The following is a 25,992-nucleotide window of genomic DNA, read 5'->3' on the forward strand; positions in this document are numbered from 1 at the left end:
TTTTAAAGAGAGAGAGCACACAGGTGGGAGGGGCAGAGGGAGAGGGAGAGAGAAACTCAAGCACACTCCTCGCTGAGCACAGAGCTCAACGTGGGGCTTGATCTCACAACCCTGAGATCACGACCCAAGCCAAAACCAAGAGTCCGATGCTTAACTGACTGAGCCACCCAGGCGCCCCTCTGATATTTAAATTTTTTAAAGGCACAGCATTCCTCAGTAATCTCATAAAAAGCTCCACACTCTTTCCATCTATTTTGGAAAGGTCAATCTGTTGTTCTATTCAGAGTGACAAACAATTGGGCTGCTCTGTCACGGCCCTTCTCATGCTAGACTTTCTCCGTGGCATTACGTGCTACTTAGGTGCTGATGAGGCCTAGGTCTTTGCCACTCCCCCAGACCTTGCTCCTGACCTCCAGATCCAGCCAGCCGTCTACTCGGCACTTCTTACCTGAGTACTGGCTCACAGCACGACAAACTCTCGTGTCTAAAAAGACCCCCATCTGTATTTCCTGACTTATTTAAAAGTCCACACATCTGTTCAGCGGTCCAAGCCAGAAACCTGGGGACCATCCTACTATGCTCTTACCCCTTCACCCATCGCCTCTAACTGATCACCAAGTAATACTGATTCCACGTCCCAGAAGTGTTTTGAATGTATCCCCTCCTCCCTAACCCTACTACCATACTACCTTAAGTTGTGCCTTTGTCTCTCCCTGCATCAGTAAAAGCCACCTAACGGGGTCTCTTTGCCTTTGCTTTTGACCTTTACCCCTCTTCCATTGGGGGGCGGGACTACAGCCAGAGCAATCCTGAAATGCAGGTCTTACGCAGTTATTCCCCTGCTTTAAAGCTTTCCATGGCTCCCCCAGAGTCTTCAGGACAAAGTCCAAGTACTGACGCCTGGCCTACGAGGCCCTTCCTTACGTAGGCCCCAGCTACTTCGCCACACTCACGTCTTGCAATGAATGATTCTCACCTCTCACGTTCTGGCTGAACCAAGATGTGCCCTGCACATCCCTGTGCTCTTTACCCTTCCATGTTCTTGCATGGGGGCCCCTTCACGACCTTACTTCATTCCCCTTGGCAGAATTCTACCCTTATTTCAAGAGAACTCGATTTTTTTTTAATTTCCATTCTGCCATCTTCCCTAAGTCCCTCGGGCAGACTTAGGTGACTTGCTCCATGCTAGCCTGTCATCTTGCACTTACCTTCATTACAATAATTAGCACTTCATCCCGTATTTGACATTTTACCTGTCAGGTAAGTTCTCTTGAGTTGAGGGCAGGGACCCTTTCCTATTTATCTCTATCTACCCAGTGTCCACCCAGGGCGTAGCATAGCATTTTTGCCCATATGACAGGCTCTTCTCCACCTCCACTAATACTTCTCTGCTCTCTGTCTCAGCGTAGGAGGTCATTTATTTTTCTTCCCTAAACATTTGGCTAAAATGCATTTTCTCTATGAGATTGTCCCTGATTACACTGACTTCACTCTACTCACTCCTTCATTTCATCATGTCCTTGGGGCTTGGAGAAGACTCTTCCAACAAACGGATTTGTGCTTTAATGCTTTTGATTCGATTCTGGCTTCTAGCTCGACCAACCACTCTAAAACATTTAAGGAGCGTCTGCTAAAATCAGCCATAGAAGCGTGGTTTTTAAAAATTAATTCCCATTCAAACACCTATTTTTATGCTTGGGGAAGCAGTCAGGCGCCACTTCTTGCCCTTCCCAAACCAAATCTCCTGTCAGCGCACGATATGGGCAGGAAGAGGGGAGAACACCACAGTAAGACTTCTGAAAGCAACTGAGGCCAAGACCCAATGTAGGGAAGCCACCCAGCTCCTTAAAAGGTTTGAGAAGGACCAGAAAGAAATCAATCTGCCCATGGGGCTTCTGGAATGGACTAACCCATTGGACAACCCCAGTTCTGGAGGAGAGGAAAACATGTGCCACATAGAATATCCAGGAAGGTGCTTCTGTCAGCTCAGTGCCCTGAAACTTACCAACAAGACTCCAGAAGTAAAAACGGAAAGGTTACCCTCCCTACACTGCTCCCTAAATCCTCCTCTTTCTTACTAGAGACTGCGTTTTCCTTTCCCTAGCTAGACTCAAAACTTCCTGGAGGCATGCAACAGCATGTTTCTTTTATAGTTTCCAAACTGCCCACCGCACTGAGTACGTAGTGTTGGCTCAAGAAACGCTTTGTTGTCGACTGACCGATCCCCAAGTACTTAACTATTTTTCTTCCCCTCGATATTTTCAGGAGTGCTTGTTATTCACAAAACGGCGCAGGCTTGGAAGCCAAGAGGAAATATTCATCTGTTGGTATACATTTTCCCTTGGCTATGCATGAAACAGAGATTTCCTTTGGAAATGTAAACAAAGGATGCCTGATAAGAAAGGACAAAGAACTATATATAGACATCAAGTGGCCAGCATGGGGGGGGTGTCAAAGCATGGCCCTCCCTTAACCAGATTAAAGGAGTTTTCCTTCTGCTCCTGCCTCCTTCCCATGCTCTCCAGCCCCAACCAAAAAAATAGTTTCCAACTGCCTATCCCCTAAATTCTGGAAGCTGGGCAGCAACTGGAACAGGCTGACTTTACTAAGGAATTCAGCTAACAAATCTGTGGTGATCCTAATCTCTGGATCTGTAATAATAGGAAGACTGCGGCTTTGTTTACTTTCTGGGGAGAACAGAGAACAAGAAGAAAGAACCAGGAGAGAGGCAGTATTCACAGCCCCTTTATGAAAAGTCAATCTGCGACAAAAACATTTGCAGACAATAAGGAAGGGGAACAGGTTTGGCAGGAAAATAGCCCTATTTCGGTTTTCTCAGAAGCGCCTTAGCTGGTATCCTCCACCCCCGCCCAACGTGAAAGGCCTGGTTCACACTGCGAATAGAGTCATTCCCTATAGACAAAGCTGGATTCGATAGAAGGAAAAAAAAAAAAAAAGAAAAAAACAAACACAGCACCCTTTAGTGTCCGGTTCTCATGACAGCCAGTCTCCTGCCATTTATTTCACTGTATAAAGTATTTATAAGCATTTATGAAGTCTCAAGTCCCTTCTTTAACTGCATTTCTAATCCCAGGGCTTGTTCCAAAGCCTTCTGGACACACAGGCTCTGTGCTGAACGAGTATAATAAGTACCCTGGACTCACCCTATTATTATGGGGAAGTTTAGGGCACATCCCTAACCTTTCAGAAGGGATGATGTCATAGAGCACAGCCATGCTCTTCCATAAACCATCCTGCGGGGTTCCCGTCAAAGACAGAATCCTAACTGGAGGGCCTCTGCAGTTAACTCCCCAAATACACTCTCACCCTTGACATGTAATGCCGGACCTCATGGTTCTCTGCCAACCGTTGGTTAACATTTTTATCCCATTGTCTCTATTGCCAGCACACGTATGTCCGTATCGGGGTGGATTTGCACAGCGCCTAAGCCTCCCGAAGGCAGATACAGCACCCGCCCGCGCTGTTTTCTTCATACCCGGTACAAAGCCATGCATAAGTATTAGCAAAAGGTGACCTTTTGTGTGCCAAAGCAGACAGCAGCCTACGCAATGGATTTAACAAGCATCTCTAAGGGACCCTCTTAAAGCCCTCCTTTGCTGGTTCATCATGGGGCTGCTCTTCCCTCCCACTCGGCGGCATGGGTGTCATCTCCTGCAAGGCTCAGGCCTGAGCACTGACTGCAGAAAGGCACTGGTAAAACTGCGCCTGTTACGTAGAGGGCCAGAATGAGTCCTCCTCTATTAACACAATGATGCATTGTTTTACGAGACTAGCTCCTCGCTACTTGAAGAGTGGGACCCTGAATACAAAGGTTTGATTGGTGCAGTGTGCTGGGAAGGGCTGGAACCCGGCTCCGTTTGGGTGAGGCTGGTCAGAGTGATAAACTTCCCAGGGGTGGGATGATAAGATGTTAGAAAGGTCTCAGGGCAAATAAGCAACGAAAATAAACTGCTTACTTTGCTAATTTGACTACAACTTACACTATACTTAATAGTCTTTTTGATGAGAATGAGGAAGGTGATAATTATAATTTCTAACCACGTTTTATTCACTAGTAGCTGTTACCCCGCCCTCAACCATGAGAATTCTAAGCCAAGGGATCCCTTATCTTGTCTCCTGCTTACAATACTTCCTTGTCTCTCCACCAGCGTGGGTTTCTTATACTGTAATCTAACAGCATAATCAGAAGCTTTGATAGACTGGAACAGAGAGGGATTTCTGACTAGCTGAAAAGCACTCCAAAATGCCTTCTGTTTTGTTTCTCCCCGTATAGGAAAGGACGAAATCAAAGACCACCAAAGAAGAGAATAAAGAAAATAACCGTTCACAGAATCATGACCCGTGAAATCTGGAAGACACATCGAAGGTCAGGGAGTCAGTTCAACCCCTTACATTATAGGTAAGGACCCTGAAGAGGAGAGGCTAAGTGACTTAACTCAAACTCCTCTCCCCGGGTAATGGCAGCGTCAAGGCTAGAAGCCCATTTTGTAACTTACGTTCTGGGGTTCTTTCTTTCCATTCCTTGGGCTTCTCCCGAAATTTCCTGCTATATTCCACAACCTCGCGCCTGAGTTTAACTGGCATCCCCTGCACCCTCCATATTGCAGCACTCTCTTCCACAAATGGGAGTGCCCAGCAGGGATTAAATTGCTATGGGACGTTCATCATCCAAGTATACCCTACTTTAAGAAACGCAAGACGTGAAGACAGCCAGACAATGGGGAGTGCTTACTCGTATAGGATGATTCTTTGTCTCACTAGAAAATTCTCACACTTCCTTAAGTAGAAATCCCTAGGTGGGATTTAACTTGAATCACTACATTTATCTGTCACGGAAGTAAGATTAGAACTAGACCATGAGGTTGTAAATAGAATTAGAAACATTTTTATCCAATCACTGCCTGGGACGAGTGCTATAACATTTTACCCGACCCACTTTAGACTTGAAGCACTACCGTTGCTTCTTTAACAAAACCAACACCAAACCAAATGCTACAGCTGAGGTCCCGTGCTCTTGAGAAAGAGAGAGAAATAACATCTTTCTTTTATTACACCCACTTATGAAACACTGACTCCTCTTGTAAGCTCTGCTCTTTGATGTGGCCTTGACATAGGTAACAGGTTTTCAAAAACCTTAGACTTGTATGACACTTTACAATTCACAGACAACTTGAACATAGAGAGCATCTGTTGACGACAAGAGCAAGTGCGACGGTGATGAGTGAGGACCAGGTGAGGTGCGTGGGGACAATGCGAGGAGAGGCTAGGAGCAGGAGAAGCAGTCCTGATAAGTACTCTTACAGACACGATACTGCCCCAAATGAACTTTGCACTACTCCAAGGACCCAGGATTCCCAGCTGCCCCTGTGACACCCCAGCTATCTCTTTAGGAAGCTAAGATGTCCAGTTTGATGGGAGAAGAAACACACTGCATGTTGGACTCTCATATTGCCTGCCGCTTGGAAAGGAGAACGGATGACCTCCTGGACTGTGCCTCCCCAGTCCACGGCCGCCACCCATGTACTTCTGTTTAAACAATAGCCATCTGCCACTCTTCTTGGAACAAGCATCCTAAGGGAATGAGACTTCCTAGAACTATCATTCAGCCCTGCACTCCAAATGGCCGAGCTACATTCTTGACAAGACTCAAGTGCCCCCCAAAGGACTGCCTGATTCGGGTCCTCTGAAAGCATTGCAAAAGTTTCCATTACGTACCTCAACTTGCTGGCAGATCTGTATTAGTTTGGCCATTTGATTTTCTAGTTCACTGTTGCGCTTAACCAGGTTGGTGAGGTTCATCTCCAGAGTTTGCTGCCATCGCCGACAGTATGAAGCCAGAGGGAAACAGGGAAGAGGGGAAAAAATAAGAAACATTCAATGAGCTTGAGAACCAATATTATGTGGCGATCATTCAGTCAGTTGACAAACATTTCAAAGATTCATTGAGCACTTGCTGTGGGCCAAGCACTGTTCTAGGTGCTAATTAGTAACGCTGTGCATTTGCTCCAGCCTCTCGTTATTGGGGAAAAGATGACATTCATGACTTCACGGATGTAGGAATTTAATATTAAGGCGACTTTAAGTTTCCTACAATATTTTTAACTTTTTATAGTATTTCACAGCATTTCATTTTGCCTTCACAGTAATCCAGTGACATAAGGAGAAGAAGTATTATCCTCTCTTTTACCGATGAGTAGACTAAGGGAACTATAATTTATTGAATAAATAGTACTTGCCAGACACTACACTAGACAATTTCGTATATACCATTTAATAACCATAACAATCAATGAGGTAGGATATGTCAGCATTTTACAGATGAGAACTGAGCTTCAGAATGGGGGGCAAGTGTTCTTCGCAGTCCTATAATTAGCAGGTGACAAAGCTGGGACTAGAACCCGGTTCTCTAGCCTCAGTCACTTTGCCCCAGTATTCAGGATCTTTTCTTTTCTTTTCTTTTCTTTTCTTTTCTTTTCTTAGAAACATTTTAGATTTATCAGTAGGTTCCTTCAGGGGAAAAAATGGTATTTTAACTGTGAGATTCATCAAAATCGAACATTGTATCTCACAGCTTCCCTTCTTTGGCCCTGAGGAATAGCCCATGGAGACAATGGACTTCAAAATGCAACGCCTGGCGTGTCAAGGCAGGACATCCATTGTTCATCATTGCTTACTGGTACATAGATCCTTTCAAGTATACATTAGAAGCACTTTGCAAACCTGTTTAAAATAAAAGAAGTACAAAGGTACTCAGAACTCTTAGTGTATTTTCAGTTGAGCAAGCTACTCCCTCCCATTCCTTATGTGAAAAAAAACCAGAATGTTATTCACTCTAGGTTGATGATGGCCTTTTATATTCCTCCCCATTCCCAAGCCTTCAGCTCTGGAGGCTGCTTCTCCTCTAGGACCAGTCCCAAAATCCACTCCTCTCTCATTCACCATCCCAACACCCCCACAAAGTCTGTTCCAAATGTAATACCCCAACTTTCTGGCCCTTATTCTGCTAACATTCCTTCCCTTGGTTGTGTACATTGCTTCGTTGCTGTCTCCATGGCTCCTACGGTTTGTAGTTGTTCAAAGTTCATGTTTTTGATAGGAGGGAATGGAGAGGGGGAGCAAAGGGAAGTGGGGGAACGGGGAGAGGACTCACGTACTTGGCCCCTTTCTTGTCTACTAAGTAGCTGTGGCTCCTTAGTATTCTTGGCACTGGCCCATGAGTCCATCCCAGAGGATGTATTCCCATAGATATATGTATTTCTAGGATGGGCAGTCTGCTCTCACTTCCTCTCAAACTGGATTATGAGAACCAGCTTAATCTTTGCTTCCCTTCTTGCCAGATCTCCCTTGGTTTCTTTGGCTTAATCCCTGTGGAAGTGATTTGCCCCCATTTATTCTGCTGTTCTTGGCTTGGGCACAATGTCTGCCCTGGCCCTCTTGAACTCCCCACCGTCTCCATCCGTGGCCTTCTCCTGAGCAAGGGCAAAGAGAGTGAAGAAGGGAGAAAGAAGGGCAGCGATTGTTGATTTGGACACAATCCCTAAGCTTAGTAGATGTCACGAGACAAAAAAAAGAAAGAAAGAAAGAAATGGCTGAGATCGAATACAACAAAAAGTAATGAGCACCTGCTCTGGGGAGGGGGCAGTGAATTCCAAGAGAAAGAGGAAACGAAGGTGGGTCTTGAAGGACAAGGAGGATTTGAACAAACAGAGATGGAGGAGGACCGGGTGTTCCACGCACAAGGAATAACCTGGGTGGAAGGAAATAAAGTATAAGGACGTGTTCGGGGAAGGGAAGTTGAATTTGGCTAGAACAGAGGGTACAGGAGAGTTGTAGGGGCCAAGGCTGGAAGTGCAGCTGGAGGTCCTGTTTTGAAGGTCTTGAACGCCTAGATGGGGAGTTGTCACCTATTTTTATTTTTTAGCAATGGGGACTTGCCAAAGGCTTTGGAGCAAGACAATGACGTAATCTGGGCCACATTTATGAGCTCAACCTTCCAGCAATAATGTGGGGCAGCCTGAAACAGGAGAGCCTAGGGGCAGGGACACTGGTTAAGAGGAAGCTGTGATGTTCAAGGCAGTTGGTACTGCAGGTCTGGGCCAAGCTGAGAGGAAAACCGAGAGAAACACGTTTCAGGAAAGGACTTGTCACTGTCCACTTTGTGGAGAGGACGAGAAATAGGAGGACTAAGAAAAGGCAGGTGGATTTGGTCATTAGAAGTCACTGGTGACCTCCAAAAAAGGCGTTTCAGTGGGGTTTGGAAGCAAATGCCAAAAGGTACAGAGTTAGGGAGTCCCTTGGTAGTGACGACGTGGAGGTGGCAAGTCTGGACTCCTCTTCAAAACTCTGGCTGCGGGGTGACTAAGACAAAGCTACGGTTTGATGAAACAGTCCAGCTTAGGTTAGACAGTGGGCATTGGCAACGGGCCCCATCGGTTTATGACGATCACTAGCACAGGGGTCCAGATTCCTAGATCAATGGAAGTCCCATGTCCCGCCATTGACTATATGGACCGAGGAGGAAGACATAATGTAGATTAATGAACTTAGGGAGGATACAGAATTAGAAATTTGTGTTTCAAACTGTAACGCGTTTCCATTCAAACACACGATTCCATGGGGAAAATGCTTTCTAACAAGTCCAGGCAACCTGTTGCAACACTCGTTGTGAAACTAATAGCCTATAAATAATTCATAGTGTCGAGCAGGACTAAGAGCCCCTGCTGCGTGTTCCTCATTTATGGCCCAGCACTGAGACTCACAGCTTCTGTAAAGCCACTGAAAACAAAAATGAGGGCTGAACACATCATTTGGGGTCTGGTTTGACTATGGAACTTGGGTTACCATCACAGAATTATGGCAAACGCTTATTTTGCTCGGGCCCCCTAGCAATTTGCAGAAAGCCAGCTCATTTTAACACCACAGAACTAGAACTGACAAGATGACTCTAATTTCAACCTTACTTCATTAATATGAAAATGCTTTGAAAAATAAATCTCTGGCTAATGAAAACACCATCTGTTGATGGCTTTTTGCCACTGTTTTCTTACATTACGAGACATAATTTGAGGAAAACCCCGAACATTTACTTACTCACTTCCTCTTCATTTGCAAGGAATGAAAGCCTCCTCTCAAAGTGGGATTGATTCTCGATCATGAGCGTATGCAAAGGCAAGTGGAGAATTGCTGCAATTATGCATTCCGTCTCCTCACCCTTCCTTATCACGCCTGGCCCTGGCGAATCATTTAGAACGAGAAATTCGGGGCCACTCTAGGCTCGAATGATTGCACTGATTTGGCCAAGTAATTTTCTTGCCTCTACTCTGGCTAAGTACACCAAGAGAACACACGTATGTGTGCGTCTATGTGTCTACGTGTGTGTGTGTGTGTGTGTGTGTGTACACACAGTCCACTTACGGAAAATTAAAGGTGTCTTTTTGGGGTCGCGCTGCTGCGGTTTGGTTTTGCAACAGCGGTTTGTTCCGTTCTTCTCTTGTGCTGTCCGGTGGATCACCGGGCCTGGCTCCCTCTGGCCAAGCCTCGTTAGTGTAGCTTTCTCGGAACAGCTGAACCACGACAAAGAGAGAGCCAGAGTGGCAGGGGAGATTGGAATGGGAGATATCTGCTGGGAGGAAACGGGGGACAGGAGGTTGGCAGGGGAGCAGGATGAAGCTCCCATTTCCTGCCGCAGGAGGTGACCTCTGGGTCCTTCTGTGCTTCCCCTGCGTGAGGGTCAGAGAGGCCATTTGCGCCATGAGACTGAGACCCTCTTCACCTCCGGATGACGACATCATTACAGCTTTCACCAAACTGCACACGTGTCTAAGCGGCACAACGTGAGGGAAATACTTGGCTGCTTTGCATAACTGAGATTTTAAAAGGCCCAAGTGAGCTAAAGGGACGGTCAACACTGATTCCGTTTTTTTTATTCGAGTTCCGCTTCGGTTGTATCATGTAGACTTGGCCTCTTTGTGCTCTGTTCTACCCCGCACAAAGAGGAGAATGTCGGCCATTTCTGAGATACCAGGCACGGGCTATTCTTCCAGACAGCATCCCATAAAAAGAAATGGCTTCTTTAACCCTCTCAAATAATTGCTGGGTTTTTTTAAGATTTTTTTATTTATTCGAGAGAGAGAGAGCAAGAGAGTGCAAAACCATGAGCAGGGGGCAGGGGCCGAGGGAGAGGGAGAAGCAGGCTCCCTGCCGAGCAGGGAGCCCGACTCGGGGCTCGATCCCAGGACCCCCAGGATCATGACCCGAACGGAAGGCAGACACTTAACCAGCGGAGCCACCCAGGTGCCCCAACTGCTAGTTTCTTATTTTTCCATTTCTCTAGATACACGTTGTTTCAGGTAACTTTCTCACTGGCTCCCTCAAGAAACCAAGCCATCCGTCAAAACATCGCCTCGTCATTAAAGCCAGAGACTCCCCGAAGGTGCTCACCCTCAACCACGATTGCCACTGTCACGCTCCGTGAAGGCACGTGTATTCACACGTATGTGAGCACGCTGACACAGCCCTACCTGACACATCTCCATCTTGAAGCCTATAAAGGGGGGCCGCCTTTCTGCCTGTTCTATTTAAACACGAAGAATTGCCACCGAATGCCTGTATACTCTTTTGCTTTCTAACAGGCACAAGGGGAACGTGACTTAAATCTACACAAGATCCCAACTGTTTTTGATGTGGGAATTCACCTTGGGGGGATGCAGGAGAAGGGAAGGGAAGAAAAGGCTGATGTACCCCAAACCGGAGCCTTCCCAATTCACAGAAGACAGCTTCATCTTTAAAAATGATCTGAGCCAGTGACCCCATTACTATTTATTGACATGCTCTTTTTTCTGACATCCTGTCGGCTCACTGATGTTCCTAGCTATTCCAAAAGCCAGGAACCAAAAATCTTAGCACACTTTTGGGGTCACATTCTGCTTTCTTTTTTTAACTGCTTGTCTTAAAATACTTACTTTGCTTTTGCTTCAGTCTGTCACTTTATGTATCAATTACATATGGCCTTTCAACAGCAGAACACACCATCTGGTCCACCAACTGAAGCCCACACCCTTCTGCCAGAGTGTATTCCTTCCCCAAACATTTATTTGCTGTTGTGTAGACACGGGCTATGTCCCAGAATGAGATACAGGTGATATACTGGCTCCACAAGGTCTACTCTACTTGAAGTTCGTTAGCGAATAGCCAGACTAGTCCTCAAGCCAGGTGAACCAGGTGGCCATCCGTCTTCTTTCCAGAACGTTCTGACATCATTCTGCAAAGATCCATGCCTCCCCTAGTCCCCTTATCAGGAATGCTATGCAAACCATCCTGCATTTTTTTTTTCTTTCCCCTCTCCTCAGGCACATTGCATGGTTAAATCTCTAGCTTAAATGTGTAAATTTTTATTTGGACCTTCTAAAAGAAAACCCGTACTAGGAGCCTAAATCCAGTATTTTATTTTGATAACAGAATAGTGAGCCAAAGCCGACTCTACTTCCCTGGAGTCCTCAATGTTGTATTCTACTTGAACTACTCCTCTTCAGTTCCTGCCTCTCGTGCACATCCTCCCCTTCCTCCTTCACACGCTCTTCCTTCCTGTCCCCCTTCTAGACCCTGAGTGTGCCTCAAGGCACAATCCTGGGTCCTCACTCAGCTCACCACTGCATGACTCTACCTCTACGCTGAAGGCACTCAGTCTACGTCTCTAGCCCGGATCTTTCAGCCACCACAAAGGTCTGAATTTTAACTCCTTCTAGAACATTTGCCCTTTCAGTTCCGAGAATACCCCCACGTTTGCCCTCCTCCAGATACTTGAGCAAACTATTTTCATTCTGCTAGGGCCCTCTGTGCCCTTTACTCCATCCCCATCCTCCAGCTGGGCATCCAAAAACCCACCCAAAGTCTCTTTTGAGGGATGTCCCTCCCATGCTCTCTCTCAATCCCTTGTGCTTCCATTGTCATAGAACTCACCCCACAGTCTTGTAACTGTGTCCTTAACTATCTGTCTCCCCACAGTGAGCTGAAAGCCCCACCAGGGTTGGGACTGTGCTCTCTTTACCATTGTAACCCTAACACCCCTTCCGTTACTTGGCACCTAATAGGTGTTCGGTAAATGTTTGATGAAGGAACGAATGTTCAATGACCCACAATCATATCGAACTCAAAGCTGAAGTCCAATCATCCCACCAAAACTGCCAGCCCCTTCCTAATTTCCCCATTTTTATCCCCAGTACCACTATTCTTCAAGACATCGCCTACTCCAAAGTCATTTTTTTAATTCTTTCATCTGTAACCATACAACCAGCCATTCACCAAGTCTTGTCAATTCGTTCTCCACGGTCTCCAGTTTGACCCTGCTCTCCAACCAATTCATTCGTGATTCCCTGTTTTGAGCTCCATGACTCCTTTCCCTGATTCTCCCTTTGTGTGTCCGAACATCCTGTGTATACCTCTGTCATGGCACTTACCATACTGCTTTGGAATTTCTGATGTACTTATCTGTCTCTCTTACTAAGTTCAAAGCTCCCCAGGGCAGGGACTGTGCCTGATTTCCTGTGTCCCCAGCTTCTACCACATATGACTTGAACAGTTGAAGTGTTCAGTAAACAAAATGAGTGTTCATGAATTGTTTGTTAAATGAGTGAATGAATCCCTGGCCTTGATCCCTGGTGCTACAGTTTCAGTTACTATCTGTTCTGTCTTCAGGGGAGATAAAGAACAAGACATTACCTCATTACATCAACCCTTCGGGAACTTACATGTCATTATCACATTTTCCCCCTTTCAACTTTGCTTCTTTGGGCTTAATAATTCTTCTTGCCTTCATCTTTCCTCACCTATATTATATTTCTGGAATATGTTCCTCTGCCCAATAAGAAAAGACGGGATTTTCATCCGCCCAGGAATCAATCTCGGAGTCAACATTTCGTAAATTGCGCTCGGACTGAGGATTGTTAGCTCCTTGCAGAGGCTGGTGAGAAGACGTGGGACAAAAGAAATGACAAAAACAGAGAGATGGCAGTGCAGATAATAGGAGTAGCCACTTGCTACGCCTGCTCTCAACAGAAAACATCTTCCAACACATTAATACTATGTGAGAACAGAGCCAGGGACTCCATACAATTATTAGAGGGAAGAGAACAGGAGTTCAGATGAGTCTTAGCACACAGTTTGAGTAGAGATGGAATAAAACAGACCACAGAGAAGCCAGAGCTACAAGCAAGAATGATTTTATGATCAGGAGCTAGTTCAGAAGCTCCATGCCGGGTATGACCCTCACCCCCATACCTACGCGTCCACCACCTTACCGCGGAGTGCAAAGCTGGACCCAGACGCTTTGCTTAGCTGGTGTTTTGCTACTGTGGTTCGGACCTAAGTGAGTGAAATGGAGAAACAACTTCTTCTGCTCCCTCACCTACAGTAACCCAACCTGGCCTCACTGAAGCTGCTTCTTATCATGAGAATTTATGACACGGCTCATTTATTAGGGAGATCTTCAGTCTCAGGATAGATTCTACCGAGGTCATAACCCTTCTTAGGGAGACCACGTTCATGGCCTTACAGGCATGGCATCCTCATACCCAACTTCTCTACAGATAGGCCCACAGAAGATGAACACAGACGCTCTCCTCCTCACACACAGCGACACACATTTATAGATAAACAGAGACAAACAGAGTCATTCTCAGCCGCTCAGCCATGCAGAAATACACCTGCTCATACATGGTGACACGTACATATGCATGCAAATACACTCCCTCTCAACCCAGGCTTTCATAAAGAAATTTCTTTCCTTCTCTTATGTCAATAGTCATGCTGGTTCCGAAACAGTCAAATGCCCAGTGGTAGATAAGTTGAGAGGGTATCTGTCTTGGCAGACAGAAGTGGGTGTCGAGTGGGTGAGCAGACAAATGACTGGGAGAAGGTGGTGGCTGAGTGAGAATGGGTGGGTGGATGACAGAGTGACTGAGTGGGAAGAAGGGCAAGTAATCAACTCTGATAAGATTCTAGAATATCATATTTTCCAACCTTTTAACTCTCGTTGTGGGTTTCCTTTGAACACTCTCCAAGTCTCATATCTCCCTTCTCTTTGTCTAGCAATCTTTAGCTCTCTCTGTCTCAGCCTCTGTGTGTGTGTGTGTGTGTGTGAGAGAGAGAGAGAGAGAGAGTGTGTGTGTGTGCATGTGTGCGCACGTGCACGCGCTTTACTTTCCCATAACAAAAAGCTTACTCTAGTGCCAGGTAATATTTTATAACAACAAGATCCCTGATATGTAAATGTAACTACATTTAAGAATTATTTGTAGTAATGAATTTGTGGAAATGTAATGAGAAAAAGAAAATGTGCTTGTTTATTGCTTTCAGGAAATTCCTCTATTCCCCCTGGTTTTCATCGGCTATATTTTTGGCAGGCTATGGGCATGGAAATGTGAAGACATCACTCTCAAAGAGAAGTATAATAATTGCATCTGATTTATACGGATGTCACCACAGGGTTAGGCAGTTGGAAAATCCAGCAATCCAAATGAACAGGCACTTAAAATTAAGGACAGGCCATACTTTTGCTAACACTCTGGTTTATAACATTATCAGTAGTCCACAGGAGATTTTTCTCTCAGACCTCTAAAGCAGTCACAATGGCAGGACAGATTTACATCTTACAAGACGGGAGCTGAAGCAAGCTATAGACGCTGGGGGCATACTGTCCGCAGGTGCGGTATAAAGATTCTGTTCGCTTGGATGTCTTGAGCACAGACTACGCGTGCAAGGCACTAAGGAGGATACTGAAGAAATCAAAGACATTGTGCCTGGCCTCAAAGAATTCATGGGATAGTTGGGGTGTGCTGGAGTGGGTCTTGTGGGGTTTTAGCTGGGGACTAAAGAATGGGTAGGAGTCCTAAGCAGGTCAAGAAAAGAGCACAGGTCAAAGTTAGGAGTCAGCAAAGAGAAGGAGGCTGGGCAGACAAAGGTAGCATGTCTGAGCATGATAGGGGGAAGACAGGTGGCAGCATGAGAACCAAGTCTTGCAGGACTTGGGATATCGAGTCCAGATCTGTCACCAATACAGAGCCGAAATTTGACCTCTTTTTATAAAGCCAACATTTATTAATGCAATAGTATCCATCTTTTCTAAGGGGAGAAAGTCGTGGGCTGATGAAAACTCTTAACACGTGAAGGATTTTTATAGAAACACGGCACATATCATGAGCTAAGGTTATTTATTGGGACTGGTAAGTGGAAAGAGAAGGGATGGAGGAAATAATGGCTTGGATAGGCCTTTCTACTGGAATAACTGCCATGAACAAAATTATTCTTTGCAATTGAAGAATTAATTTAACCACTAGTGGCCTTCTGAAGGACATGTAGTCGGAATGGACAACTAAATAAGGATAATAAACCGTAGTAAGTATCCCAAACCCTCTAAGCCAGCTTGAGCACGTGTTAAGAAGAGAGGCTGGCTTCTGGTTATTCTGGCCTTTCATCTTATAACATAACAGTGTGTTTATTCTTTCTTGAACAAATAAATACCAGAGACCACTAATCCCACTCAGGGAGGTTAGTACAAAAAGGGTAGTTAGAAAGGCCAACAGTGAAGCTCCGGAACCAAAAAGAACAAACACCATTTCATTGACTGGCCAGAATGTAAAACCCCTAGATGTATGTCCTATCATCCTTCCCCTCCTGTAGGACTCCCATGCTCCTCTCCCGGCCAGAAGAGCATGCTCGAGGCCATCTCCCCCCACAGCTTCTGACAACCAGTTTTCTCCTTTCTCCTTGGGGAAGAATGTGGCAGATTAAGGGAATAATCCTAAATGCTTTTAAATTAAAATTAACCCAAAGAAGTGAGAATATGTGACACTAAAAGTCAGACCTCCTCTCTGCTTAATGTGGAGAACTAATAGCCTTTTACACTAGAAACCAAACCAAAGTGATCCCCACACACCAACACACATACACACACACACACACACACACACACACAGCACCTCTCCCTCCCCAAAGTCCAAGATGTTCCAGACAACATAACAAACCACACGGTTGGGAATGATTCATATGTTTCCACTCTCGGTCCAAAAATGAGCAAAAAAAAAAAAAGTTTCCACTTAATTTATAATCAGAATATTCTGCACATTTCCTAAAAAAATTAAAGGGGAACAATTCAAAAATCTGGACTTTCCTTCTCCAAAAATTACTGATTAGTTACAGACCAAAGTATCTTCTGGTAAAATATTTTTGTGCTCCATCCAACCCTGGAGACCAGGGCTATGGCTGCGTGGTGCCAAATATCTAATCAATCATCCAGTGTTTTCATGTTTTCGGATGTTTTCAGAAAGCTGGTGTTCTGCAGATACAGGCTTATTCTATCCAGTCTTTTGTTATCTCAATCGTACATATGGATACAGAGTTTTCTGTTTGGAGTATTTCTCAAGGCCAATGCCTTATTATAGTTCCACCACCTGCAAATATTTGGCAGACATTGCTCCATCCTCTGCATATCCCCCTCTTCCTGCAACCCCACCCCCATCTCTTGCCATTATGAAGCTGTAAGTTTACACAATATGTCCTTTCCTCGATGCTGTTAATCGTTTATCTGTGACCCACGAAATGTGCGATTGCCAGAGAATAAAGTTAAGTTTCGAATCACATTTCATGGGCAAAACTTAGGTCCAAAACCAAGCAGCAGCAGGCCACAGCCGAAACAGACTTAACGCGAGGTCTAGAAGCTGAGTTCCCGTTCCAGTTCTGTGCCTTTGACCAAATCACTTAACCTCTCAAAATCTTAGTTTATACCACATTACGGTGTAAGGCTTCCGCTCGACGAAATGCAAGGTCTAGCGTCTCAGGCGTCTAAGAACTGAAGTCAATGAGATCATTCCTCGCTGTAGTTTTAAAGTGAGTGAGAATATCACCTTGAGTGAAATCCACAGATAAACACTGCACTTTGCACAGATATGTAAATATTAGATATGAATAAAAACCAAAGAAGGCACAAACCATTGTCAGTGCGACTACTCTCAATATTGCTTGCAACAAATTACGGGAGGGGAAAATATATACTATTCGGAGTATGGCTACCTTCCCCAACCCTGTGAAATTTTTTAGATAAGTTACCACGACTTGTTCAGGGCATGGCAAGGGGAAAATCTCCACTTTCTTCTTGCCTTCCTTCATCCACTCCCTATTTGGGGGTGGTCATTTGTTAGTCATTTAAACATTTTATTTTCCTGGAATTTCTGCTAAATAGCTCCCTTCTTAAGAGCAGTCAAACCACACAGCGGGCAAGCAACGGGAATAAAACAATTTGCCGGAGCTGACATTTGTTAACATCAACATAAGGCAGTAGGGTTTTACAAAACAGGCACTCAGCCTTGCACATAAATATTATATGGCATGACAACTTTGGAAAACTCCATCCACGGAACACAAATGAAAGACTGGGAACTTCCAAGGCAGGGACTGCAACCAAGGGCTTCAGTCTGCAACCCACAAAAACAAACACAGGCACAAAATAGGATACTGGATTAAAGATTTATTGCCTTCGGTTTAAAGTTTTAGTTCAGACATTGGATTATCCCTCCTGACTTCGTGGTAAACTAAAGTTCCTTTTTTTCCCTCTTGTCTTTCGTTTCATTTTGTTTCGTTTTGGTTTTTTACGGCAAGCTTTGAATTAGCCCCACGTTAAGGGCTTGAGGGCAATTTATAGCAAGCAGCCAATGCCAGGCCTTTGTTTCTTTAGCGTATCGAGCAGGCAAACACAGAGGCTACTGTCCTCCACACCGATCTCTCACCTACGTGTAGATACACTCAGACACCTCCACCCACACCTCCACAGGGACACGCCCAACCTTCCCATTGCTCTCCCCACACGCATGCGTTATCAGCACATATGCTAATTATAGTACACCTACACAGGTACTCACACACTTAAAAGAAGAGGTGGAAAGATCATGACAAAGATATGTAGTGTGCAGTGTGTCACTGACAGAGGAGAGAGGGAGTTGTTTCCCTGGACGGGCTACTGGTGTGGCGCACGGGGCCAGGGGCTTAACTCATCCAGAACTGGCCAGAGGTGAAGGGATACAAGCAGTTTTACTCAACCGACGAAAACAGGTTCCAGTGAGAGCTTGCGAGTGGGCAGGCTATTCCTCGCGAGAACAACTTGGGCGTTAATGGACGCGTCACATAGGAAAAGTGGACCTAGCCCTGTTAGGGAACTCGCTAACCGTACGGCGGTGTATAAAAGAGACCAAGCTGTGTAAGGGATATTTCCCAGATCCCTTACCTTGAGTTTCTCAAATCGGTCATTCAGGGACGCGACCTGATGGTCTCGGTGACGTCCCACCAGTTTGCATAAGGCACAGATCAATTGGTCATCGGATACACAATACATGTTCACTTTCTCATTCTCATGGTCCAGGCAGGTGATCCCTCGAAGATGTGTGTCTGGCACTGGTTCCACCAGGCGGTGGCTGGTGAAAGGTTTCTTGTTGGGGTGTGTGGCCCGCAGGCAACGGTCACAGTAGGAGACCTCACAGGTGATGCACGTTTTCACTGCATCCCTTGGCGGGTCCTGCTCACAGAACTGGCAAGCAATTCGTTCACTAGACATGGCCGTGCTGGGCCTGTAAGTCCTCTCCCGGCGGCTCTCGCTTGGGGAATTGGGCCCACTGACTGAAGCCTTCTGGAAGCGATCGATAATGTTCTGCAGAGTCACATTCCTCTTGAGGCCGTCCAGGCCCCGGTGGTTCAGCGAGATAACATACCGGCACGTAGGACACTGGAAAGCGGTAATGGGTTCAATGGACTCGCCAGAGCTGCAGCTCGAGACCAGAATGCGGTGGGCGCAGCTGAAGCAGAGGCTGTGGGCACAAGGGAGCAGAAGCGGGTCTTCGAACAACTCCAGGCAGATTGGACAGGTCAATTCGGACTCCAGTGTTTCCATCTTTAGTGAAAATAATCCTGCTGGGGCATTAAGAACCACAGAGGCTGGGCTTTCACCTGCAAGGAATACAAAGTGAGAGTCACTGAGGACGTGGCGTGGTGGCACACTAACCAGCGGAGGCCCTGCATGCTAGATTCCCCGGCGATGCTGGAACAGTCGGAAAGCCATCTGGGAATTCACCAAAAAGCCTCCCCACCCCACCCCACCCCCGGCTTCAAACCTCGTTTTCGACAAATGCCCGAGTGTGTGTTCCCGTGTTAATAAATAGAATCACGTGGCCACCTCTGAATCCTGCTTTACTGGCTCACATTACTATTCCAGCTCACGAGAGCAGCGCGGGGCAGTCCCTCACGTATTATCCGCTGACGTCTCTGGTCCTGGACCATGAGGAGCCTGAGGCCCTGTGAAATTCTCCCTCTCCATTCGCCACTATTCTGTATTTTACTTCAAGGTAAAATACAGGGGCTGTGCCTATTCCACATCCACTGGAAGGAAAATAAGGCCATATTTCAAGCTAACTCTCTACTTCTTGATACGATTCCATTTCTGAAAGCCTGTGCAAAAAAAAAAAAAAAAGAGAGAGAGAGAGAGAGGGCTTTGGAAAAAATGGACTTCTCAGCATAGAAGAAGAAGTTCTTCAGAGTGTGAACCTTAATTGTTTCCTGTTACCACTCGTGGAAATTCCTGTTCTATCCCATTTCTAGTAAGCCGAGTTACTAGAGACAAACGGTGCTAGCTTTCACTTCCTTCCCTCATCTGCAGCAAGCTCTTCAACTCGTCAAGCTCAATGAGAAGGGACTATGACTTTTCAACTTACTCAGCCATAATTGCTCATCAATAATGGAGACGTATTACCTTATAGTTTCAGCTGAGTTTTATTATTACACACCCACTGAATTAGCACAAGCCTGCTATGAAGCGCACCTCCCCGTGTGTCTTTTCATACTTCCTAAAACAGAACAGGATACAAACCAGCACCCGGCTACAAATTAGCAAGGCAAGGGGCCAGAAATTTCCAGATCAGGTAACTTTCATTTTGGCAGGTGCATCAGAGAGTAAAAGAAGTCACCCAATTAACATGAAACTAACCTCTTGGTCAATCTGTCTCTTCTCTCACAGACATCTCTGAGCTGAACATGATAGATATTGCGATGCGTCTTCCGTTAATTAAAATCAAAACACATAAATGTTCTAAGCTACCCTAACTGAGGAAAAATATGTCTTATTGACAGAAAATGTTACTCCTATTTATAGAAAAGAGAAAACCGTCTTTGGCTTTTACTTTGTTCACCAGCTCACTACCATTGGAGACCCTCACCAAGGCTTGAAATTTCTATTTGGCCACTGAGTAAGTAAAACAGACGCATCCCTAAAAGCTATTTCTTTTTTTTTATAATAATATTTTTTTATTACATTACGTTAGTCACCATACAGTACACCCCTGGTTTTTGATGTAAAGTTCGATGATTCATTAGTTGCGTATAACACCCAGTGCACCATGCAATACGTGCCCTCCTTACTATCCATCACCAGCCTATCCCATTCCCCCACCCCCCTCCCCTCTGAAGCCTAAAAGCTATTTCTAAATCAAACCTTTAAGTGCACTAAACAAACTAGCTATTTAATGGAAATCTATAGGAAACTGGGCTGTAAAATGAGTCTTTTTGTAAAACAGCCACTCTCCATTTGGTAAGTTCAGATGTTTGTATGACCACTTTTTCAAGATGTGAGACACGTGGTTATTCTTAGTTTACGATCTACAAGTGCTTCAAAATTATTGGCTGGCAATATGTGGCTTATAATATCTATCAGCATTCACCTATAGAGATGACAAAGTAAAACAATTATAATGTGCATATATCACGGAATCTTAAAACTTGGAAGAGACTCTAGGTAGAGATGATGGATTCCAACTTTTGCTCCAAGCAGGAATATACCCTTTGATAGCTCCACTGCTCAAATTCAACATATACGCAAATGAACTTATTATTCACCCCTCTCCTCCCACCCCCCGCCCCGTCCCCACCACAAAAACCCCAAACACCTGCTCTTCTTCCAGCTTTCCCTACCTGGTGAATATCACTATCCAAGCCTACAAACCTAGGAGTTCGCTCATTTACATGTTTATCGCCACAGCCACTGGTGGCTTCCAGAACATTGTTTTGTTTCATTTACATATCTGTGTCTCCAGCTAACTCTCCCTACTCCTTGAGGGTATCAACTATTTCACATTTTTATTCATAGCATGGTGCCTCCTACATACCTAGGTATTCAGTAATTGTTAAATAAAGGATCCCTTCAAGCAGAAGTCAGAAGAAGGGACCTAGCATTTGTTGAGCACCTCCTGTATTCTGAGTACTGTTTAGCACTTTACACACATTACTTCTTTCAGTTCTGTCAAGAAGCCTGCGAGGAAGGAACTACCATACCCATATTACAGTTAGGAAAGTGGGGCTCAGCACTGCTAAGTAAATCAAGCAGGAACATACAAACCCAGGTCACTGGGTCAGTCTGATGCCAGCGCCTGTCCTCTTTCCCCTACACCTTTATTTCAAACATCTCACCTCCTTCACTAAAGTTTATCTTGACTATCTGCAAGAGGGCTTCTAAACAGCATGTTTCCGCTTCTATTTTTGTCTCTTTGCATCCCCGAGTTTCGCTGAAGCTGCCTCTCATTCCGAGTCCCTTCCAGAATCATATCTTTTTCTTCTAGGCCCACCTCCACCTCACACTGCATTTCTATTACTATCTCTTCCAGAACTGCAAGTCTGCATTCTTCAATGTCTGTGTCGGGAGCTACTGGGGAGAGCTGAGTAAGGCCTCCTTCCAAAATGACAGTTGGTCAGGAGCATTGTTGAAAGACCTCTATGTGTTTAAACCTATTGAAAAACAATTAGAGTATTTGTGGTACTCTTCTAAATCTTAGGAGGGTGCCATACTAATCCTTCCGTACAAGAGGAAAACCTCTCCGAGTTTCCCTGAAACCGTAAATATTGTTCTCGAGTAAGGGGGACACTTGAACCTCACTATGAAATTAAGCCTGGGGAAGTTTGCTATGGGTCCGCATTGCCTCGAATAAGGTCAAGATAGAACTTTTAACCAGGGATTTCTGAACCTCCTAGAACTGTCTGAAGAATGGTGTGTGTTTGTTATATAAGCATTCTCGTGGGGAGAGGGTTGTCCACAGCATTCAAAATGTTCTCAAAACAGTCCTTGACAGAAAAAAGTCAACATGAGTGCTCTGAAATAATCCACCTTAACTGATTTCAGCTCTATAAAGAATAATATAAGATGGTTCCAATCTGTTGCTTATGGTAAGTAAATTTTCTATACTGTTTCTATTCTGTTCTGTTTCATCATCATCTAGCAACTGCTGTAACCGAGACTGGGGAACTGAATATTTTTTTCAACTTCTTCAAACATCTGTTCATCTCATCTCTCATTTATGAGGCCACCTTCTTCTGATCACTCCTAATATTTCAGCATCCTTTCAACTACTACCCATTTTCACTACCTCCCCGATTACCTAAGCACCCTTCCCCTTAAAATTTATCTGGCATGTACTATGTGCCAGGCACTAAATAATACCCTTTACATGTATTATCTCATTTAATTTTCACAATGACCCTCTAAAAGGTAGGCAGTGTTATTACCAAAAAAAAAAAAAAAAGGAATTTGTCCCAAATCACATTTATTTGCAAGTAGCAGAACTAAGATTCAAACCCAGAATAAGACTGAGAGTCTAGGAATAAACTGATAAACTCATATGTGTATGGGCAAGTAACTTTTGACAAAGATTTCAAGTCCACTCAGTGAGGAAAGAATAATCTTTTCAACAAATGGTATTAGGACAACTGCATATCCACATGCCAAAAAAAAAAAAAAGGTGATGAAGTTAGAGCCCTACCTCACACCACATACAAAAATTATCTCAAAATAAATCAACAACCTAAATGAAAGTGCAGAAACTATAAAATCTTGGAAGGAAACATAGGTATAAATCTTTGTGAACTTAAATTAGGCAAGGGTTTCTTACATTACACCAAATGCTCAAGCAACCAAAGGAAAAATAAATAGATAAACTGGACTTTATCAAAATTTAGAATGTCTGTGTTACAAATGACAACATCAAGAAAGTGAAAAGACAACTCACAGAATGGGAAAAAACATTTGCAAGTCACACATGTGATAGGAGTCTAGTATCTAGAAATAAACAGAACTCTTAAAACTCCACAATTAAAAGGCCAAAAAAAGTGGGCAAAGGATCTGAACAGACATTTCTCTAAAGATGACAAAGGATCAGTAAGCATATGAAAAGATACTCAATATCATTAGCCATTAGGGAAACGCAAATCAAAAGCACACTGAAATACCACTTTGTACTCACTGGGATGGCTGTATTACTACTTCACGCCCACTAGGATGACTGCAATTTTAAAAAACAGCAAATGTCATCCAGGATTTGGAAAAACTGGAATCCTTCTACATTGCTGGTGGGAATGTAAAATGGTGCATCTGCTTTAGGAAATAGTTTGGCAATTCCTCAGATGGTTAAATGTGGAGTTAGCATACGATCCAGAAGAACTGAAGATGTGCTCACTCAAAAACTTGTACACAGATGTTCCGAGCAGCGTCATTCGTAAGAGCCAGATGGTACACGTAACCTCAATGCCCATCAACTGATGAATGGACAAACAAATACGCTACATCCGTACAACAGAATATTATCCACCAAGAGAAAGTAATAAAGCACTGAGCCATACCACCACATACATGGATGAGCTTTGAAAGCATTATGCTAAGTGCAAGAAGCCAGTCACAGAAGGCCAAAAATTATATGATTCTCTTTACATGAAATGCCCACAATAGGCAAATCCATAAGAACAGAAAGTAGATTACTGGCTGCCAAGGGCTGGGTGGTAGGGAGGGGGGTGACTGCTAATGGGTAGAGTTTCTTTTGGGGATGATGAAGGAAATGTTCAGGAATTAGTGGTGATTGTTACACAACTTTGTGAAAATACTAAAATCCACTGAATTGTACACTTTAAAATGGTGAACATTATGATACATGAATTACTGAATTAAAAAAAAAAAGATTCAAACCCAGGTCTGACCCTGGAGTGTAAACATTTCACCACTATACTATACTGCCATCTATGTACCTATGTAGTCATTATAAACCCTGCTGGGTTACTTCTTCCGATTGTTTTTCTAGGTCACTGATTCTCAGTCCAGGTTTTGCAACACCCTGGAACACCTCTAATGATCAATGGTTGGCAGAAAGTTCTCAGCTCCCAATTTGTATTCATTTCAAAACCACAAGGGGCCCCTGGGTGGCTCAGTCATTTGGGCGTCTGACTCTAGGTTGCAGCTCGGGTCATGATCTCAGGGTCCTGGGATCAAGCCCCCGGTCGGGCTCGGCACTCAGTGCGGAGTCTGCTTGGGATTCTCTCTCTCCCTCTCCCTCTGCCCCTTCCCTCTCTCTCTCTCTCCCTCTCTCTCTCTCTTTCTAAATAAATAAGTAAAATCTTTAAAAGTAAAATAAAATAAAACCCACAGGACTCCTAAAAAAATACTTGGCTCTTATATCACAAAATTCTTTTGGGAAGGACAGAGGGAAGCAGTATGACAAAAATGAAACAACGGCAAAGTGTTGCAACTTCCAAAAGTCTGTGAATCCCTGATCTCTGCAGAATTAGAGTGCTGAAGATAAAGACACGATGTGAACCTGATAGAGTGCCACCCGATAACAGGTAATCAGGAAGCTTTTGCCAGAAAACACAATGGTTCGTCACAAAAATGCACTGATGAAATGCCTGGGAGGGCAGACCAATTGCCATGTTAAGAAACAAATGCCCGCATCCGCAGACACTGATTTGTCCCCTTCTGTGTCGTTTAGTTATGTTTACGTATTTGCCCTTCCTTGATTTTACAACTGTTTCTGCCTGCCTAATCTTCGCCCTGCACTCCCTTCAGGCTGAGACCCTTGAAAGACAGAGGTCGATGAGACAAAACGATAAGAAGGTGTCATGAGGCCGTGTGAGTAAGTGGAAATACAAAAGAGGAGCTTCTGTGCAGGTGGTTAAGATGAAAATAATGCATTCTACACCTACAAAATGAAAGATTGATTTCGGCATTGCCCTCCAAATCCGGCATGCCGTTAACTCCGATCACGGAGGGAAGCTGTGATCTGCACTTGGCAGAATTCTATTATTTCAAATGTTATTTGAACATAATGAAATGCCCCCATGTTTTGGCAGTTTAGAGTCCGTCTAGTTTTCATCTCCTAGGTCTGCAGAGCGTGGCCCTGGGCTCTCACTGCCTCCCTGAGGAGCCATGGTTCCCCGCCCCCCCAGCCCTTCTTCACAGGAAAACCGAGAGTGTGAAACCAAGCCTGACCTCTGAGCTGTAGAATGAGAATTGAGCTGAGCTGCAGGACTTGTTTTAAAAACAAATTAATGGAAAATAAACATTCTTCAGGATATTAACATGAATGTCCCTTGAGTTTTTCCTTAAAACACTACAAACCCATCTCCCTGCCTTGGGGGATGAGAGAATGAGTCCCGACTTCGTCTGATGTTTCCCTAACTGTAAAATGTCGTGCAAGTTGAATCACCAGACAATCTCTTTAAGATGCTTTCCAGCTCTGATGTCCGGTTATTACAGAGCTCTTGCTCTCTGTTCCCACATAGGAAAGACACGGTGGCTTTATTGAAAACTAGCTCCTCAAAACACAAATCTTATTTATTGGTGTGACTCGAAAGGCTGACCAGCGAAGGGCAGCATCATGAAAGGAACAAAATGCATTACTTTGCCTTGGCTAAGCCAAGATGCTGAAGGACAGTGGCTGGTTTTGCCTGTTGTAACTCGAGGAAGATCTAATGGGTGTTCCTTGAGGACAACAAAGGGGGAGAGGAGTCCCAGGGGAGTAGAAACTAACGAGAACACCTTTTGGAGCTGAAAAGGAAGACAACCAAATCCTGGAATGCTCTTAGTAGGAAAGGACCCCTTGAAGCTGGGGCGGTGCGGGGGGGGGGGGG

General features: G+C 44.6%; 1 protein-coding gene across 3 annotated transcripts in view; it reads right to left on the minus strand.

The window, feature by feature from the left end:
• Positions 1-25,992, minus strand: part of MID2 (midline 2) — an 89,301-nt gene that overhangs the window by 57,065 nt on the left and 6,244 nt on the right. For all 3 annotated transcript variants that reach the window (XM_040629336.1, XM_040629344.1, XM_040629326.1), the window contains exons 2-3: positions 18,293-19,008; positions 5,737-5,832 (exon numbers count right to left, since the gene is read on the minus strand). In XM_040629336.1, coding sequence (XP_040485270.1) covers positions 5,737-5,832; positions 18,293-18,952 — 756 coding nt within the window. In that variant the 5' untranslated portion in view covers positions 18,953-19,008. The remainder of the gene's footprint in view (positions 1-5,736; positions 5,833-18,292; positions 19,009-25,992) is intronic.

Source organism: Ursus maritimus, assembly GCF_017311325.1.
Source record: "Ursus maritimus isolate PB19 chromosome X unlocalized genomic scaffold, ASM1731132v1 scaffold_X1, whole genome shotgun sequence".
NCBI lineage: Eukaryota > Metazoa > Chordata > Mammalia > Carnivora > Ursidae > Ursus > Ursus maritimus.